This window comes from Phalacrocorax carbo, chromosome 1, assembly GCF_963921805.1.
Source record: "Phalacrocorax carbo chromosome 1, bPhaCar2.1, whole genome shotgun sequence".
In the NCBI taxonomy this organism is placed as follows: domain Eukaryota; kingdom Metazoa; phylum Chordata; class Aves; order Suliformes; family Phalacrocoracidae; genus Phalacrocorax; species Phalacrocorax carbo.
Genome location: NC_087513.1, coordinates 84,480,530 through 84,497,267, shown reverse-complemented (window position 1 = coordinate 84,497,267; position 16,738 = coordinate 84,480,530). Strand labels below are relative to the sequence as shown.

Genomic DNA, 16,738 nt, shown 5'->3' with positions numbered 1-16,738 from the left:
ATTACTTTTATCCAAATGTTTCTACTGTGTTCAACATTATTAATTACATGTCAAGCCTCAAAATGGGACTTTCCCCAATGGAGAGAGAAGGTATAGCACTTATCAAAACCATTAAATAGCACTATCAACCTTATCATTTTCTAAAACATTAAGACAGTTGTGCCCCATCAACCTGAAAGTCAACCAGACTTTAAATGAACTTGAGCAAATTAAGTTGCAGCCACCTCAAATGGAAGTGCTGGTGGACAAGAGATAGATTAACACAATACCATAGTTTCAAGGGACAGCCTGTTTCAGAGATAGACTAAAGAAAAAGTCTCAGCTTCCTATCCATCATCAAATATCCCACAGCACATTCACAAAACTATATGCATTTATTTTTGACCTGTTTCCTTCACCTCTGTCCACCAGAAATAAAATACTTTTTATATCTTAATGTGTGCCTTACATATTGCACAATAGTAACGGTATTCCACCTCAAGGGGAAAAAAAATAAAAGTTACCAACTGGTTCTCAGGCACAGCTTTTTTTTTTAACTTTACAGAGCCTTTCTTCTACAAGATGGTAGGTAGTATCTTCACTGCTATGAACCGCCAATTATTATGTATCACATTTACTTTTTCTATACAAAGCAGTGTTTGGACAACTGACAATTATTTTACCGAACAAGAGTTCTAATCATTAAAATAGTGATTTATGGATAATTTTACTACTATTTTCTCAGGAAAAGAAGATCCTTCTTAAGAATACACTCTTTTGTTTTCCTGCAATTTATTATAGTGCTGCTGAACATTCTAAGTTCAGAGCCAGACCCCTAAAAATAAGAGGCCTTAAGGGTCTATTTAAAAACTACATACTTTCATTCAGGTTCATGTATGCTAGTTTTCTTACATGAATCACAAAGACTAGGAAAGTTAAGGAAATGGATTGTTTGTTTAATAAACTAGGGGCAGGAGGGAAGCAGCCATCACATGAACTGCCATTATTCTTAGACTAATTTTGTGAGGCACCTATGAAAACATGTGAAACAAGTTTTTAGCAGAGAGAAATTATACTAGTACAATTGTTATCAGAAAAGCTGCGTCATTTCCCGCAGCTTAAACTCTGTCAAACTTAAATGTGTAATATCTATGCAAGGAAATTTATGTGCATCTGGTCATCAGTTTTTCAAAAATTGTTTCCAGAATTGGTATACAAACCTCAGCCTTTAAAGTCTACATAAAGAAGTCATCTTCTAATGTTTCACAGCATATGCGGTAAACCCAAGCAATTATAGGAGCCCTTCTAACCCTGTTGCCTCTTTTCACCCTTAACTAAAATTACCGAGTTTATGTCATAAATAAACAGTTTCTCTTCTACACTGTGTTCATTATAATTCAACTACTAGAAGTTTAGGATTCCCTCTTTATTTGCTTTTCATTTCCCCATCCAAACATCAGAGCCATAGAAGATATTTTTTCCTGGGCTTTTACAAGTATACTAATTCTGTCTAAACCCATTTTCACTGCCGGCCTGTATCCTCACATTTAATTTCAACCAATTTTGGTTTTGAGCTATTAATGTGCCAAAGGCATAATCTCTTTCCAAAATCTCGTTTCCGAAGTTTGCAGTTATTTTTCCTATCACGTCAGTTAAGTGCCTTTCAGTTATCCCTCTTTCCCTTGCGACGGCATATGGAGTATATTACCACATACCCCAAGAGCTTCACTAGCAACAGAGGAGTAACGCTGCAGAAATGCTTCACAGCAGCACCTAGAAACGATCAGAGAGGACCGAGACCCCCCAAAACCAGTTTAATCTACAAACGTTTAGATGACACGTAACACATAACACTGAAGAGTTACGCACGTGAGGTACAGCCGGACTTAACACAGCAGTTGCAAGCGGCTGTACCCGGGGAGCGCCCCAGCGCCCTGCCGACCAGGGCGGCGTGGCATGGCGCCCTGCGCGCGCGGCCGGCGGCAGCTCCAGCGACGGCGTATGGCCGCGCGCGGCTCTGCCCACCCCGGTCCCGGGTGTCCCTTCTGAGGCGATGCGAGGAATAGCTGCGCGCCGCGCCGCCCCGGGTCGTTTTACTCCCGGAGACACGGCCTCCCCGAAACCGCACCCACCCGCCCGCCAGGAGGGGGAACCGGACCGGGAGAACCGGACCGGGAGACGCTGCCCCGGGCCGCCCTCACCGAGGTGCAGGCCCGGGCCCCTCTCACCTGCCGCCGGCGGGGCCGCCCCGGCCTCGGCCCCGCGCACTCTCCATCCCCGCCGTTGCTATGGGGCTCCGGCCGCCGCGTCCGGCCCCCGCCCCGCTGCTACCCTTGGCAACGGAACTCGGTACTGAAGTGAGGCGCCATTGGCCGAAGGCGCAGCATGCGGCCCGCCCATTGGCCACGGCGTCCCTCAGCGGGGAGGGATGGGCGCTGCGCATGCGCAGGACGAGGACCGTTCCCGCCGCGTCAGAGCCCCGTCCCAGCCCCAACCCGCGCGCGGCGCTCGGCCTCCCGTGGGCGGCGGGGGCCGGGCCCTGCTGCTCCTGCCCGCGGCCTCCTCTCGGGTTACAGCAACAGACCCGGCAAGGAGCCATGTGGATTAGAAAGCTCTTCTTAGAGCCACCCACCCCCGGCCCCACACGAACACCCCCTGCTCCCTGGCGGCCTTTCCCGGGAGGGTCAGCCAGCCGCGGCCCCGCTGGCTGGTTCTTGGAAGTAACGTCGTCTGTTTGGATGTGTCTGCACGTGCCAATAACTGCTCCTGCCAAGTTAGACGTTGGCCCGTCTCCTTGAGAGCTCGGGGTGTACCTTCACCAGTACATCAGCAGCACTCAGCTTCCCTTGCTCCCGCAGGTATTTCATTAGATGAGGCCGCCGCCTCCAAGTCACCTTCACGCCATACTCATGCTCGGGAGTATCTGTAACCAGCACTGCTGCTGACTCCCCTGTCCCACAGGGATCAATACCGAATGTCAGCTCTTTTTCTGGATACCAGGCACGGCTACTTGCTTGTGGCAGAGTGCTGCTGCATCTCTGGTTCCTTACGGAAGGCACCTGTGGAGTCTCTATATCTGGTGGATTAAAGAATTCTGGCTCTACAGGCTGGGGATCAGGAAACAAAGGTATTTCTCTACAGTCCTCTGGACTGTTCACCTGGATCTCGGCTTTTGCTGCTGTCCCTTTCTTGGGCTGGCTGTGAGAGTGCTGTGTGTTCTTCCCTGAGCGAGTCAGACAATCTGAGGGCTGGACTGGATGATATCCTTCTGGATTCTCAAAAGTTAAAGGAGGAAATTTGCAGGCTATAGCTCTTTGACAAGATCCTCCTGCATGAAGCAAACTTTGGGTGGCATCCTGATTCTTGGGTTTGTGAGGATCACGATGTTTCTTCTGGCACACTTTCAACACCGCTGACTTAGTTGTTTCAAATTGTGGGCACACCTGAAGGGAAAGTCATAATAAGAAAAAACAACAATTTTCTCCAGACAAAGGAATGCCAATCTGATTCTACTCCCCATCTACGCCATCTTTTTTCACTGTGTTTCTTAACCGGGTAATTTGGTCTGCAGCAAAACATATCTGTCACTAACCAAGCTGCAAAACAGGAGATGCTTCTGAACTTCAACATTATGCGCTGCCACTCTTTGATCTCTGAAATCTTTGATCCTGAAATGAAAGCCTATGTCCTCTGAATTTAGCAGTCTCAGATTTAAACAAAACAGCTAGTACTTCAACATGTAACATTTAGAGTTCAGCAGTTATTTCAAGCAGCAAGCCAAAAAAAAAAGTTCCCCTAATGTTTATTATGTGCAGGGTTTTCAGTTGCCATAGAAAACAGTTTTCCTCGTGAGAATTAGTTTTTCAAAGGTAAACTATCAGTACACACTGCACACAGTTTTATGCCTTCAAATAACCAAGACCTTAGCAGTTGTAGTTAGAATTAGAATGTGAAGCAACTCAAAAGCACTTATTTATGCTGTAGGCAGGTACAATGAATTCAGGCCTGAGGTACTAATTTTCAGTACCCAGGGCAGCTTTCTGTTAAGACATACAGGAGAAGCTTGAAAACGGTTGGGATGCAGGGGGAAGGATAATCTATACCAACCCAGGCAACAGAGGTGGTGTGATCTAGAGGTTTTGTGGGAACACGTCTTGGATTCTCAGCCGAAGGTAGCAGAGTTTCACGGCAATGGACGGGTCCCTCTCGCGGCCTCTCAAGGAATACCAGCTCTGCCTTCCTGGCCTTGTGGGAACGTTTCTTCTTCGGAGGCATCAAAAGATATGGTAAAACGACTTAGGAACCTCATGATGCTTGCTAGAGCCAGCTGGAGAGAGAGGAAAGCACCCCAAGGAGATGCTAAAGTGCTCTCAAATCTGTAGAAGGCAAATGAATAGACTTGAAGACAAACTTGTTTGGAAACCTCAGACCTAGTTTTTAACAAAAGTAAAACATTCATGCAACGGTACAGTGTACACATGTCTTTGCAGATGTTTTCCCACCAGTAGTTTTTGAAGCTTCACTTGAATTTCAGGTAGATTTAAAAATGCACAGCAGAACAGATAAACACTCCAAAGCTTCACAAAAGCCGATAGCCAAATAAACTGGGGAGACAGACACAAACAAAATGAGTGTCCCAGCTGCAAAAGGAGTTCTGAGCCAGCCTTTAGGCAAGGCTCAACATTACTGGAAAATCAGTTTCTTATGAAAATATGTATTTTAAATACACAAGACAGGCAAAGTCATATAGGCATTTTTCTTCATAAAAATATTTTAGAAGTAATTTGAAAGACATCCATTTATGATAAGGCCTGACTAAAATACTGAAACATAGAACAAACAATATTTAGAATAGGCTTGGTCAGTGAAATTTTAAGGAAATTCAAATCGCTGGGAGGGAAGAAAAAAAAATTGGAATGGGAGTAGTTAACCTACTGAAACAGCTATATCAAGTCAGTTATTAAAAAAAGTAAAGAAATAATGTATTCACATGAGCTCAATATCTAGTCTAATCACAGGTAAGGAATGGTTTGGGAATTTTAAGTCAGAAAAAAATTTCTTTTTTCAAATTAATCCATAAAACTGGTTTGTAATGCTGAGATATGTCATAGGGCCGAGATAACCAGAAGTCTTTCCACTTCTAGTTGCTAACTACCTATACTTTAATTTCAGGAATTTTTATGTTTTTAAATACAGAACATCCTTGACACTTCCCTCCCATAGATACCTTGCGTGATTTTGGTTTTTTACCTAATGAGTAATTTTTAATCGGAATGACATTTAATTTAATTTTCCATTCAAAACTAGACAAGCATAGACAAGGAATTTTGAAGAGAACGCATTCTCTTTACCAAACGCGTGAGTTTGCGACAGCCGGACCGCTTACCAAACGCGCCGCCTCCTCGGAGAGTCCTGCGAGGCCCCCTAGCCAAGTGCAGCCGCAACAACCGCTAAACGGTGCAACTCTGTGGCTCTTCACGAGCGAGCACCCGAGGCCAGCGCCCGCACCCACCCAGCGGCTGGTGCCAGGGCGCACGTCAGGGCTCCAGCCCAGGTGGCGCGGCTGGGGAAGACCCCTAGGGCTGAGCAAACGCCCCGAGGGGGACGGGGACCGAGACCAGGCAACCCCAGCCCTCCACGGCCTCCCGGCGCATCCGTATCCCCCGCCGCTGCAGCCGATTGGCTCGATCCGATCCGCCCCGCCCCTGCCGCATCTCATTGGCCCAGGCCGGCACGTGATGCCAACGAGTCGCCAGGCGCCAAATTCAAACCGGGAAACGATCTCTGCAGTGAGTGGTGGCGTAGTGCGGAAGCGTCCGTACCACAGTCTCTCTCCGTGCCCGGCCGGGGAGCTGGTGAGTCGCACCCGCCCTCCCCCCCGCGGTAGTCTCCCGTTCCCCGGTGTCTCTCGGCAGGGGCCGGCAACCCCGCCAGAGCTGAGAGTAGGGTGGCTGTGGGGGTGAAAAGTCTAGGCCCGGGCTGGGGCGGAGGGGCCCTGGGCTGGCCGGCGAGCGCGGCGGGGCTGCGGTTGGAGCGGGTGAGGAAGGAGCCCTTGGGTGCTTCCCACATTGCCACCCCGGGGGCCGTGCGTGCACAGGGCTGTTCTTGGGCCCGTATTGAAGACAGCAGCTTGAGGCCTTCTGAGGAAGCGGCGCTCTCTTGTAGGAACGCAGCCTTCTGGAGGTCTGCTTTTTTTTTTTTTTTTTTTTTTTGTCGTTGCCTTACGAGGAGCTCCCTTTAAGGGAGCGCAGCAGGTCGTGAAGGGCCACGCATGTGCCTGGGTGCTGCAACCCGCGTGTAATGCTGAACGTTTCTATTGGTGGCATCTACTGGGGCCCTGCATGTAGGGCATCAACCCAGTTCTTTATCTGCTGGGCTCTTTCTGGTTTGTATCTATGCAGGTGATTTTCGCTGAGGTTTTTCTTATTCACTAGCCGGCCTGGTCAAATCTACCAATGAAAAAGGCCTTTTTTTAAAATTATTTGTTTCTATTCTGCCTGCCATCCCTAATGATAAACAATGTGTACAATTTATGTATTCTTGTTCTGGTAGTTTACTGCAAGAAACAGACTCCACCTAATTCTTGAACGGCATGGTGTTTATAAGAGGTGTTCTTAGAAGGGGCACGCTACATCTTACCCTAAAAGCAGTATATCTGCATTTTATCTTCTCTGCTTAATAATCTAAATTGTCTGTTGTTCAAGAGTTTGACATTTAAATTGTGTGCTGCCCAATGATTAATTTATCTGGTTCTTGACAAATCTACAGAAGTAATGACTAAAGAATTTATGTTAAATTTATTTTAAAATACCTAACTTCTGCTGCATTTATTTTGTGCCTTTGTAGTGTTCAGGACAATCTCTGCTTCCCAGATCTTAAACCATCTATAAAACTCTCTTTTCTCTCAGGCCATGTGATCTGCTGTGATACAGCAATGAGATGTAAGAATCAGGACCGCTATTTCTATGTTTTAACTTCCCTCCCTTCCAGCTTGCTGGTCGAGTCACTTTACAGCTAAGTCTTAGTCTCCCTTTCTGTAAAGCACATGTACATACTTTCCTTATTATTATGTACTGTGTGGCTCCCAACTTGAGATGAAAGTGATCTACTCTGCAAGTATCAATCCTGTCCTGCTTATACAAGGTGTGGATAAAGGAAGTACAGTACTGTTTTCCAATAGCCTCATCAACCTTATTAAATGCTTTCAATTTTTTTTATTTTCCTTCCTTGTTTCTAGCTTTGTAGCAATTGCTGAGAATATGTGATCTGTAGGAGGCCTGTGGTAACATGCTGCACCTTTCCTAGCTGTTCCTGCCCTGAACACTGTTATGTTGTATCTTCTGTTTTGCAGGATTTGTTCTTGTCCCTTTCAATGGAGAGTGACTGTACAGATCAATAATGAGGACCAGCCCTCACAGGCCCTTAATTCTCAAAAGACGGAAACTCACCCTCCCTCAGAAGGATGCAACCAGTACTTCAGCAAGAGATGAGAACAGTGGTCAGGATGAAAAGGCTCCTAAGCAGGAGCACAGCCAGGAGGACCATCACAACAGCCAACCCAGAGACAAAATGGACTGTGGCCTGCAGAAATTCCCAGCAGGAATAAAGATAATTGACCATCCCACCATGCCCAACACACAAGTCGTGGCCATCCCTACAAATGCTGATATCCAGAGCATCATAGAGGCATTGACAGCAAAAGGAAAAGAATGTGGCAACAACGGGCCCAACAAGTTCATTCTCATTAGCAGTGGGGGCACATCCCGTTCATCAGTTCCAGCACCATTGCAGCATCTCCCATCAGAGAAGAAACCCAGTGCAACAACCAAGGCTGCAGACGATCAAGAAAGAGACAAGAATGTTACACAGACACCTAGTCCTGCAGGAGTGACAATGGTCTGGCATTCAGGAACTGATTCTGTGGTTGGGCAGGAACAGGAGAGCCATGGTATGTAATCATTACCTTTTTTTTTTGTCCTGACAGATAGATAAAGATATGTGAAGTGGGCCAATGAGCGTAGTGCTTGGATCTCAGTATGCAGTATTGAAAACTATTTGGTTAATTACAAAATAGCTATAGATTTGGTTCTAATAACTTACAAAGCTATGCATATGTAATGAAATCTGAAGGATCTTAGTGGATGTATTTTTGGTAGAAAAGATAGCACATAAAGGTGTATAGCAAAGCAGAATTTTAGTACTGGGGAGAAAAGGGCTGGCTTGAGTAAATCAAGTCTAGAAGAACAAAAGGCTAAGGTTCATTTTGCAAACGGGTTTTGGCTGAATTCAAGATTAACATAGAGTACCCTAGTCAATGACAAAACATACAGGCTTAGAGCTTTGGAAAAGATGGTTCCTGTCTTTTAATAACTAAGTGGCAAGTCTGTTTTCCTCCTTGGCTGTCTCTTGAAGCTGCTGAATAAATGTTAGAAGTGAGATGGATTTTACTTTGAAACACTGCTCACATCAAATTAGTATCTGCAACTTAAAATAGCTATGTAGCTTTTAGGCTGCAGTGAATCTTATCCTACAGTATAGTACTGTCTGACAGGAACAGACAGTTGCAGTAGCTGCATGGCTACAACAAACCTCACCAGAAATAACAAAACTATGTTCGTTTTCTTTGCTGCAGTTAAAAACCTGGAGATGTATGAGCTTCTGACTTTGGTCTTGTGCTAGGTCTTTCAGCTGAAGTTTGTCACCACCTTCCTTGGTGTCTGTTTACTAGTTTCATCCTTTAGCTAAAAATACTTGAATTCTTGAATTACTGGATCAACACTGTCCTATTTTGGTTGAGAGCAATAGTCAGGTTTGAATGTCTGTTTTTAAGACTGCAGCTTTTTAAAGAAATTGGGCGGATTCACATGAAATCAGGAATTCAAGGTTGAATTCCTTCTGCAATAAATGTTAGTGTTGCAATACCATCTTGACCCTATCCTGAGACAGGGATACCTCTTTTAGAAGTGTGACTAGTGCTTTCCTTTTGGCAATTGAGAAGAAGGGGGAAGAGGGTTACTTGTGAGTAAGCAGAGCTATGGGCTTGTTATCCCAACAGGCAGTGGCGAGACAATGAGCTCTGTGTTGGACAGTAGTCTCACTAACATCCAGTGGCTGGGGAAGATGAGATCTGATGGGCTAAGTCCCTGCTCTGTGAAGCAAGACACGGAGAAAGAGAACCAGATGCCTCTGCGGGAAAGAATCAGGGTAAGTAGGAGAAGACAACAGAGCATGCACTAAAACTTTTAATAGGGAAGTAATCCATGTGGATCAGAAGATTTGCAAGAAGTAGGCATCACCATCTCCAAAAGTCTCGCTTTTACTGATTTGAATAGCAGAACCTGGAAGACCCAGGGATGTTCCATGGCCCTTCTTGTCAACTTTGTGACCATTCATGTATCATTCCTTCTGTCTCTCAGACTGAAGAAGACTCTGCTGCTGCTGCTATTCCTGCCACCGTTGCTGCCACGTCCTCCTCGTGGCAGGATTCTGTATCAGAACGACCTCCTTACTCCTACATGGCCATGATCCAGTTTGCCATCAACAGCACTGAGAAGAAGCGTATGACTCTGAAGGACATCTATACCTGGATTGAGGATCACTTCCCATATTTCAAACATGTGGCTAAGCCAGGTTGGAAGGTAACAAGCAGGCCCTCGAGTTGCTGTAGGCCACAGGGTGATATTATCATAAGCCTTCTGGATGAAAATGAAAAGTTGCTCCCCAGCCTGCAGAGCAAGATGGAAATTAATTTAAACACCCTACCACAAATACTCCCTTATTCCAGATGTTCCCTGTTCTATTTCTTGTTTCCCTTTTCTCATTCCGCTTTGGCTATATGATGGGATGTTTGATCACTGGGAGTAAGAATAGGGATCTCAAGACTAAACAGGATAAGAGATTGATGATAGGGTTGGCTGGGTACACAGTGAATATGAAAGTCCATGTTGTCTACACTTTGGAATGTAATGCCTCTGCGGCAGTCATGTCTCAGGTAGGCTCTGCTGTGCTGATAACAAAACTATTGCTTTTCAACCTCCCCCTCACACCTTTTTCCCCAGAACTCTATCCGGCACAACCTGTCCCTTCATGATATGTTTGTCCGTGAGACATCTGCTAATGGTAAAATCTCATTCTGGACTATACACCCTGATGCAAACCGTTGCCTAACATTGGACCAGGTATTCAAGGTGAGTGCGTCATGCAAAGAAAATAGGACAGGATATCCAGTTTCTAAACGCCACACTAGCCAGTTGCACCTCCTTTTAACAGTGAAGTTAAGCACTTTGACATCAGCCTTTCTATAGAAGCTTTATTTGGTCACTTCTCCTGACAAACAGACAAGCTCTGTATTTGAAAGAAAATGTGCTGTGGCTGTGCATATGAACTGGAGCTTCTGTGGAATATGTTTATTCTTCAGGTGGTGTGCCAAATGTAATTGAGAGCTTGTTCAACCTCTTTCCATGGGCCTAATTCAAATTCCTAGAGAGAAGTTTTCCACTGAGGTGAACCAGGAGTTCCTATAGTGTTTGATTAGACAGTCATAGGATGGAATTGCCCTATCCCGGCTAGGTATTTTAAGAAGTACCATGTTGTGGGAGAAGCAGAGCTTGTGAGTCTGGTATAGGTGTGTTTAGACTCTTCTGTGTTTTCTGCAGTGGGTGGGCAGATGGACTGTTGTTTGCTTGGATTATACAAGATTCAAATGTCCCATTTGTTCCCCCTTTGGTTGATAACTTCATATTATCTTTTTCCCTCTCAATGCCTTGCTGCAACCAGCCGCTGGACTTGGGGTCACCAACATCGCCTGAGCACTCTGAATCAGTAAGACTTACCCTCTGGCTTGGGGCTTGGGCTACTGTTCTCCTCTTGCCAGTCACTGAAGGAAAGGACAAGAGGCTCAGGGAAGGGGACTGGGTTACTGCTGCACCTAGTCATACAGCTCCATCCACACCCTGTTTGGGGAAAGGAGTCGAGCCAAAGATTAGTTGCCTTCAGATGATATGCTCTCTTTACAGCTGGTAGAGCTGTACAGCTTTGAGCAACTAGAAGCCTACTTCTGAAGCAGGCTGCAACAGGCTTCAGAGAACAAGCCCAGACAGAGATTTCTGGTAGAATCTTCTTCTCCATGGCAGCACTACCAATCTGTTCTGGTGCTCAGATCCAGAGAGAATAGGCTCTCTCTATGCTCTTCTTTCATTTTGGAGCCCAGCTGCATTGTGACTCTCAAGTATGAACCTGTTTGCTGTCTCTCTTGTATTCAGTCATTTTAACAATGACAGATTTGCAAGCAGCCAGTCAAACATGCTTTTGTCACAGTTACAGCCCTGGTCGTCTTTCCATCTGTTTAGACTTCTGATTCCTCTGTTGTATCTGCTATTCCACTTAAGCATCTATCTGGTCCATGGTTTGTATAGAGATCCAATAGACAATAAAGCTATCCTATTCACCTTTCCTCAGGCACTGAGGACACTGAAACCAGGTCACTTCTGCAGTGTAGTCCACAGCTGGAGGAGCTTTGTCATGCCATCTCTTTTTCTATACAGCTTTTGATTGGTAGCTGGCTTTGAGATGGCATGGCTGCAAAACAGCAAGTGGCACAGAGACAGAGCCGGCATGAGTGCTGGGTGCTAACAGCAGCTCTCTGTATTAGTGCAGCACAGGCTTCTGGATTCGCAGTTCTGAATGAGGCAGCAGAATACAGACAGATTCTTCTCTTTAAATCTCTTTCTTTTCTCTTTCTCCTTTTTTTTTAATTTCACAATGACTGCAGCAGCAAAAGCGACATCTTCCTGACCCCCAGAAGAACATGGGAAGCAACAGCAGCAGCAAAACTGAACCCCAGAATGCACGTGAGTGTCTGCTTCAGCCTAGGCCAAAGAGAATCAGTCCCATAAATCTGCAGCACTCCCCCAAATTCCCTTAGGAATAAAAGTGGAAATTGTTATCCAGGTTTGCCAGCTTTTATCCTTCCTACTCTCAGGTTTGCAGCTGAAGGCAGTATTGCTGTGTCTAAGAGAGGATGTGATGAGGGGTTTGGGTACTCAAATGGAGTGAGAGCAGAACTTGCTCCAACTTGAGGGCTAGGATCTGTACGAAGGACTATTTTCTTGTTCATCAGGCTGTCTGGCTTGGGATTTGTATCCTCAAAATTAGAGGAGAAGGCAGGTAAACCTCTCTCTAGTCAGATGTTTATTTTGGGGTATTTAGAGGACTTCTTGTTAGATGCCTGTGTTTCAAGAGGTAGTAGAAGGGAGGGCAAGAGGCTAGCAAGTCCATTCTTTTTCCCTTCCAGGCCGAAAGATGAAGCCTTTGCTTCCTCGCATCAACTCCTACCTGGTTCCGATCCAGTTTCCTTTGAGTCAGCCTCTTGTCTTGCAACCTTCTATGAAGGTTCCTTTATCCATGGCACAGGGAGCATCTCTCAACAGCTCAGAGACTTTCCGGAGCAATAAGCGTGTGCGCATTGCTCCAAAGGTTGGTTTCTTTTTTCTTGTTTTCTGAGGGTGGTTTTTTTTTTGTTTGGCTCTTTTGGGAGGGGGGGTGGTGGTGTTTTGTGTGTGATGTGGGAGTTGTTTGTTTTTGTCTTTTTTCTTTTCTATAGTTCTTGCCTCCTGTGGGCCCTGTTCTTCATATGGTTCCTTTCTGCATCTTTACTAGGTGCTCTGAAACTCTAAGCTCATATTAAGGAACTGGCCAGTGACAGTCCTTGCTGTCCTTTTCTGTCTCTAGGGTGACTTACCTGCTAGTTGACTTGCTATAAGCTTGTTACTGTAATTCACTAGTGGAGGGGACTCTACGGATTGGTCGAGACAATTGTTCTCTACTGCTTGGTTATGAAGAAATAAGAATGGGAGAAATGGCTTTGTTCTGCCCCTCAAACATTCAGATTTCTAATATCTCTGAAGAGACATGTAACATAGGGAACTTCTTCTGAAAGAGCATTTATTTGCCTGTAGTCTCTTCCCAGATGTTTTCAGTACCTGCTGTTTGCAAATTCTGTGGAGTTCCCAGTTATTCTGGGATCAAGAAAAACAGCTCTTAAACAGATCTTACTCTTGGCATCTCACTGTGCTCCTGGATGCTTACACATTGCGAAGCTTTAACTTCTTCCACCCTGTCTAACCGTAATCCTATTTTCCTTCATGTGCCTGCTGCTTTATGTTCTCTTCTGCTATGATTTATCTTTCTCTGTGCTCATTTTGTTATTTCACATGTAGGTAGTATAAGGAGGGATTAAAGGGTTGTACTTTTCCAGCAATACTCAGCACTGTTTCTGCCTGTACTCCTAGAAGTTCCTCTCAGCAGAAGTGCTCTGAAGGGCATGACTTCCAGTCACTTAGCTAAAATCCTTCCCATGTGATCTGTAGGCGTCTTCGATCACTGTATGAAGTAGATACAATCTCTATGCTGTTATAGTTACTGCTTTCTGAAGATCCTCCTTTTAACTGTTTTGCTCTCCTTAAGTGCCATTCTTTCTTTTCTTCCTTCCACTATCATTTAGATTTTGGGTGGGTTAGATCCTTGCTTACGGATGGTGTATCACTTGTGTTTCTTTGTAGATGTCACCTTCTACAGAAGAGTCATCCTCTTTACCCATGGCTGTTGTCAAGGAGGAGAGTCAATGTGATGAAGGTTTATTTTCCCCAATCCATTCCCTAAAGGACAGCAGCTCCCAGCCTGGTGAGGAATCCGCTTCTTTCCCTGAGAGTGTCTGTATAAAGGAGGAAGAAGGGTCTCAGCTGGATGACTGGCTGTCCCCATTTGCCTCAACCCTAATGGTAAAGGAAGAGCCAGGCTTGTTCTTCCCAGTCTCATCCACAAAGGAGAAGAAACAATTCACCATACTGAAGTCACCGTCTAAGGGTGTTTCTGACACTTTAGTCATAAAGAGGCGGGAAAGGCGGGAAGTGGGCAGATCCAGAAGGAAACAACGCCTAGCACTGCCTTGCTCAGAAGAGCCTGTCCTTGTTTTGCCAGAAAGCAATGGCTTTGATCCTTTCCGGTTAGGGGCAGACACCCCCTTCCTACAGGAAAGCCAGCCTCTTGAGAATGTATCGCAGCTCAGCTGCTTGCAGGGGGAAGAGGGGCCCTTCAAAACACCAGTCAAGGAGATGTTCAGCAAATTGCCAGTTTCTTCCACTCCCAGCAAAGTCCCAGCAACTACTACCCCCCCACTAGGGGGCCTTGACCCCTGGAAGTCTGCATCCTTAGCCAAGGAAAGTAATGAGCTGGACTTCAGTCCAGTGAGAACCCCTCAGTTGCCATTCACACCCCTCCAGGACAACCAGGACTTGCTGGGTTTTAACAGCACACCCCTTAAAAATCCCCTCTTTGAGTCCCCTCGGGAACTGCTAAATACAGAATCCAGTGACATGGTGCATGTCCCCCTCACAAGCTCTCCAACTTTTATTCATGAGTCTACTAAGCAATCATCTGTTGAACTGCCAGCCTCTGGCTTTACTGAAAACCGGTCACTCATGGAGGGCCTGATCCTGGACACCATGAATGACAGTCTGAGCAAAATTCTTCTAGATATCAGCTTTCCTGGTCTTGAGGATGAAAACTTAGGAGCAGACATTAGTTGGTCTCAGCTTGAGACTAACAGACCTGAACTGAAGTAAACAGGCCTGAATTTGGCGTGTTCCGATATTACAGAAAGCACTCTACTCTTCTGAGATCTGTCCACATAGTCCAGGAAGACTATCTACTTTTGACTAGTTCCCATGTCCGTGGGAACAGAGGGCATTATTGACTCCTGCTAAGCTGGGAGACAGGCCCATTGGCTGCTATGAGCTCCCTTTATAAGCTGCAATAGACTATTTATATGGAACAAGATAGAACCTCTCTAACCTTGTGCTAGAGGTAGAGAGTCCCTGGAGAGAGGTTACAAAGAGAACATCTAGGTAGGCCCTGAATGGCGTTTGCTACTCAAGGTATCAGAGGAAATGTACATAACTGAGGAGTGCATCCAATAGGAAGGAGATGGAACCTCCTCCTAGTTCTGTCCTTACTTCCCTTTACTTTGTTCTCTTATTACTTAGTATCTTCTGTGTAGTTTTAATGGCTGTAAATACTGTACATTCCTTAAACTAGACCTTAATTATAATATTAATTTTATTCTTGTAGGGTTATGGGAATATTTGGGCTGGTAAAGGGTTTGACTTAGAGTGTTGTCCATATGTTCCACATTGCCTGTATTCTACTCTAGATGAGCGCCCAAAATACTCCCACCACCACCCCCTTCCCCACCTTATTTGACTTCAGAAAAATTGGTCTAGGCTGTTCTGAAGGTTGCTGGGGAAAAGATCTGAAAAATCACCTATATGTGACTCAAATCAAACTGAAACAGGTTGTTATCTGGATTGCAGCATAAAAATCTTGGTTTGGCTTCCTTTTCCCAGGCTGTAATGGAGAAGAGCTTGGATTAAGCTGTATATGCTCTACAGGTTCTAGAGTCCTATTACTATGTATGTAAAGGAGTAGGTAGAGTCACTGTTGCGGTAAGATGGACTTCTGTTGAATGGTTAAAGCTGCCCTCATTACAAGCATCAGCTGAAAATGTCAAAAGGAACCTATAAAGCAAATGCTGGTATTTCCACTGAAAAGTCACCTCTAGAAACACAAGGTATGTTTTGCTTGGTGCAATAGGACAACTCATCCCAATTCTTTAGAACGCATGTCAAAAGAAGATATTGCCATGGAAAAGACCTGATCCTTCTGCTTACAGACAAATGATGACTTGTGTATCTACATATTCAATAAAGCTTCTGTGGGTACACGGCAGATTGTCTTTACTCTTTTCACTCTTAGCAGCATGCTCAGGCTGGGCCATAGCATGAAAAAAAAGATTATTTTTTTTCACTTGTCTAATGTGTGTGCTTTCTGTGATCATTAGGACATTTTCAGTATTCCTTAGGCCATGTTGACTGTACAATATTGGATTTGGTTGCTCAACCCCTTGCTTCATATAATATACTTTTTTTTTGCTGCTTATCAGTAAATCCTGACTTTGCAAGTCAGAAACATACTAACAGACTAAAATATCAGAACACCACCAGCAGACTAGTTTCTGTATTGTAAAACCAAAACAAATCTTACTCAAAAAAAATTATCTGTATTTCTGTCTTCCCCTATAAATACAAAATGAGATTTAGATGTGTGTGGTTTTCAGAATTGCAGTTCTCTTGTGTGCTTGTTAGAGCTTTTTGCCCTCAGAAGATGTTTTGAGCCCTTTGTGTTGATGATTATTTCAGTTTTTCTGGGAAGGAATATTGGACTCCCTGATCTGCATTTCTGTCTGCCTAGCACTTATAACTGCTCAGCTTGAGGCCACGAGTGAAAAATGTTTTATTGTGAATTTGAGACTAGTAGATTTTTGTCAGTGCTTAGAAGTTGAAGTTCCATCACTTCTGATTGAGTCTCAGGGTTTGCTTGCCTCTAAACAGGAAATTAGAAGACTTCAGAAAGCTGTTGGGTGCCAGTAGCCTTTCAAGTGTATTTTGTTTAGGATTGATTTGCCAATATTGCCTGTGAAGGCAGGAAGTCTTGATTCCTTTCCTGCAAATGTTTCTAGTAATGAGTTCATGTCCTCCAGCCTAGGTTGAAATTGTCATTCTCTGCTCAGGAAATCAGAATGGACTGCTGTGAAAACTGATCAAAGCTGCACAGCACATCTGGCTTCAGGGAGGAGAGGTGAGGGGAAAGCCTTAAACCTAGATCTAGGCCTAGGGGTAAGAAGAGATGCAGACAGAAGGTAAAA

The 16,738-nt window shown here is 44.9% G+C and overlaps 3 protein-coding genes across 5 annotated transcripts in view; 1 reads left to right on the top strand and 2 right to left on the bottom strand.

Annotated features, from left to right (window-relative positions):
* TULP3 (TUB like protein 3) overlaps nt 1–2,601 on the bottom strand; it is a 34,144-nt gene extending 31,543 nt beyond the window's left edge. Inside the window, exon 1 of one of the 2 annotated variants that reach the window (XM_064463287.1) lies at nt 2,208–2,601. In XM_064463287.1, coding sequence (XP_064319357.1) covers nt 2,208–2,578 — 371 coding nt within the window. In that variant the 5' untranslated portion in view covers nt 2,579–2,601. Of the gene's footprint in view, nt 1–1,848 lie in introns of both variants that reach the window. The other variant, XM_064463295.1, reaches the window with a different exon arrangement.
* Nucleotides 2,602–2,750: 149 nt separating this feature from the next.
* On the bottom strand, nt 2,751–5,583 carry RHNO1 (RAD9-HUS1-RAD1 interacting nuclear orphan 1). The gene is made up of 3 exons (XM_064463306.1): nt 5,366–5,583; nt 4,087–4,355; nt 2,751–3,422 (listed from the first exon to the last, which is right to left on the bottom strand). The coding sequence occupies exons 2-3, from the start codon at nt 4,252–4,254 to the stop codon at nt 2,754–2,756; spliced, it is 837 nt and encodes a 278-aa protein (XP_064319376.1). The 5' UTR covers nt 4,255–4,355; nt 5,366–5,583; the 3' UTR covers nt 2,751–2,753.
* Nucleotides 5,584–5,727: 144 nt separating this feature from the next.
* FOXM1 (forkhead box M1) lies at nt 5,728–15,762 on the top strand. Of its 2 annotated transcripts, none has more exons than XM_064463266.1 (9): nt 5,728–5,834; nt 7,331–7,927; nt 9,035–9,183; nt 9,396–9,617; nt 10,038–10,166; nt 10,756–10,800; nt 11,750–11,828; nt 12,272–12,453; nt 13,539–15,762. In XM_064463266.1, the coding sequence occupies exons 2-9, from the start codon at nt 7,378–7,380 to the stop codon at nt 14,598–14,600; spliced, it is 2,418 nt and encodes an 805-aa protein (XP_064319336.1). In that variant the 5' UTR covers nt 5,728–5,834; nt 7,331–7,377; the 3' UTR covers nt 14,601–15,762. The 2 variants fall into 2 exon arrangements, with proteins under 2 accessions (XP_064319336.1, XP_064319344.1); XM_064463274.1 differs by lacking the exon at nt 5,728–5,834 and adding an exon at nt 5,945–6,162.
* The last annotated feature ends 976 nt before the right edge of the window (nt 15,763–16,738 follow it).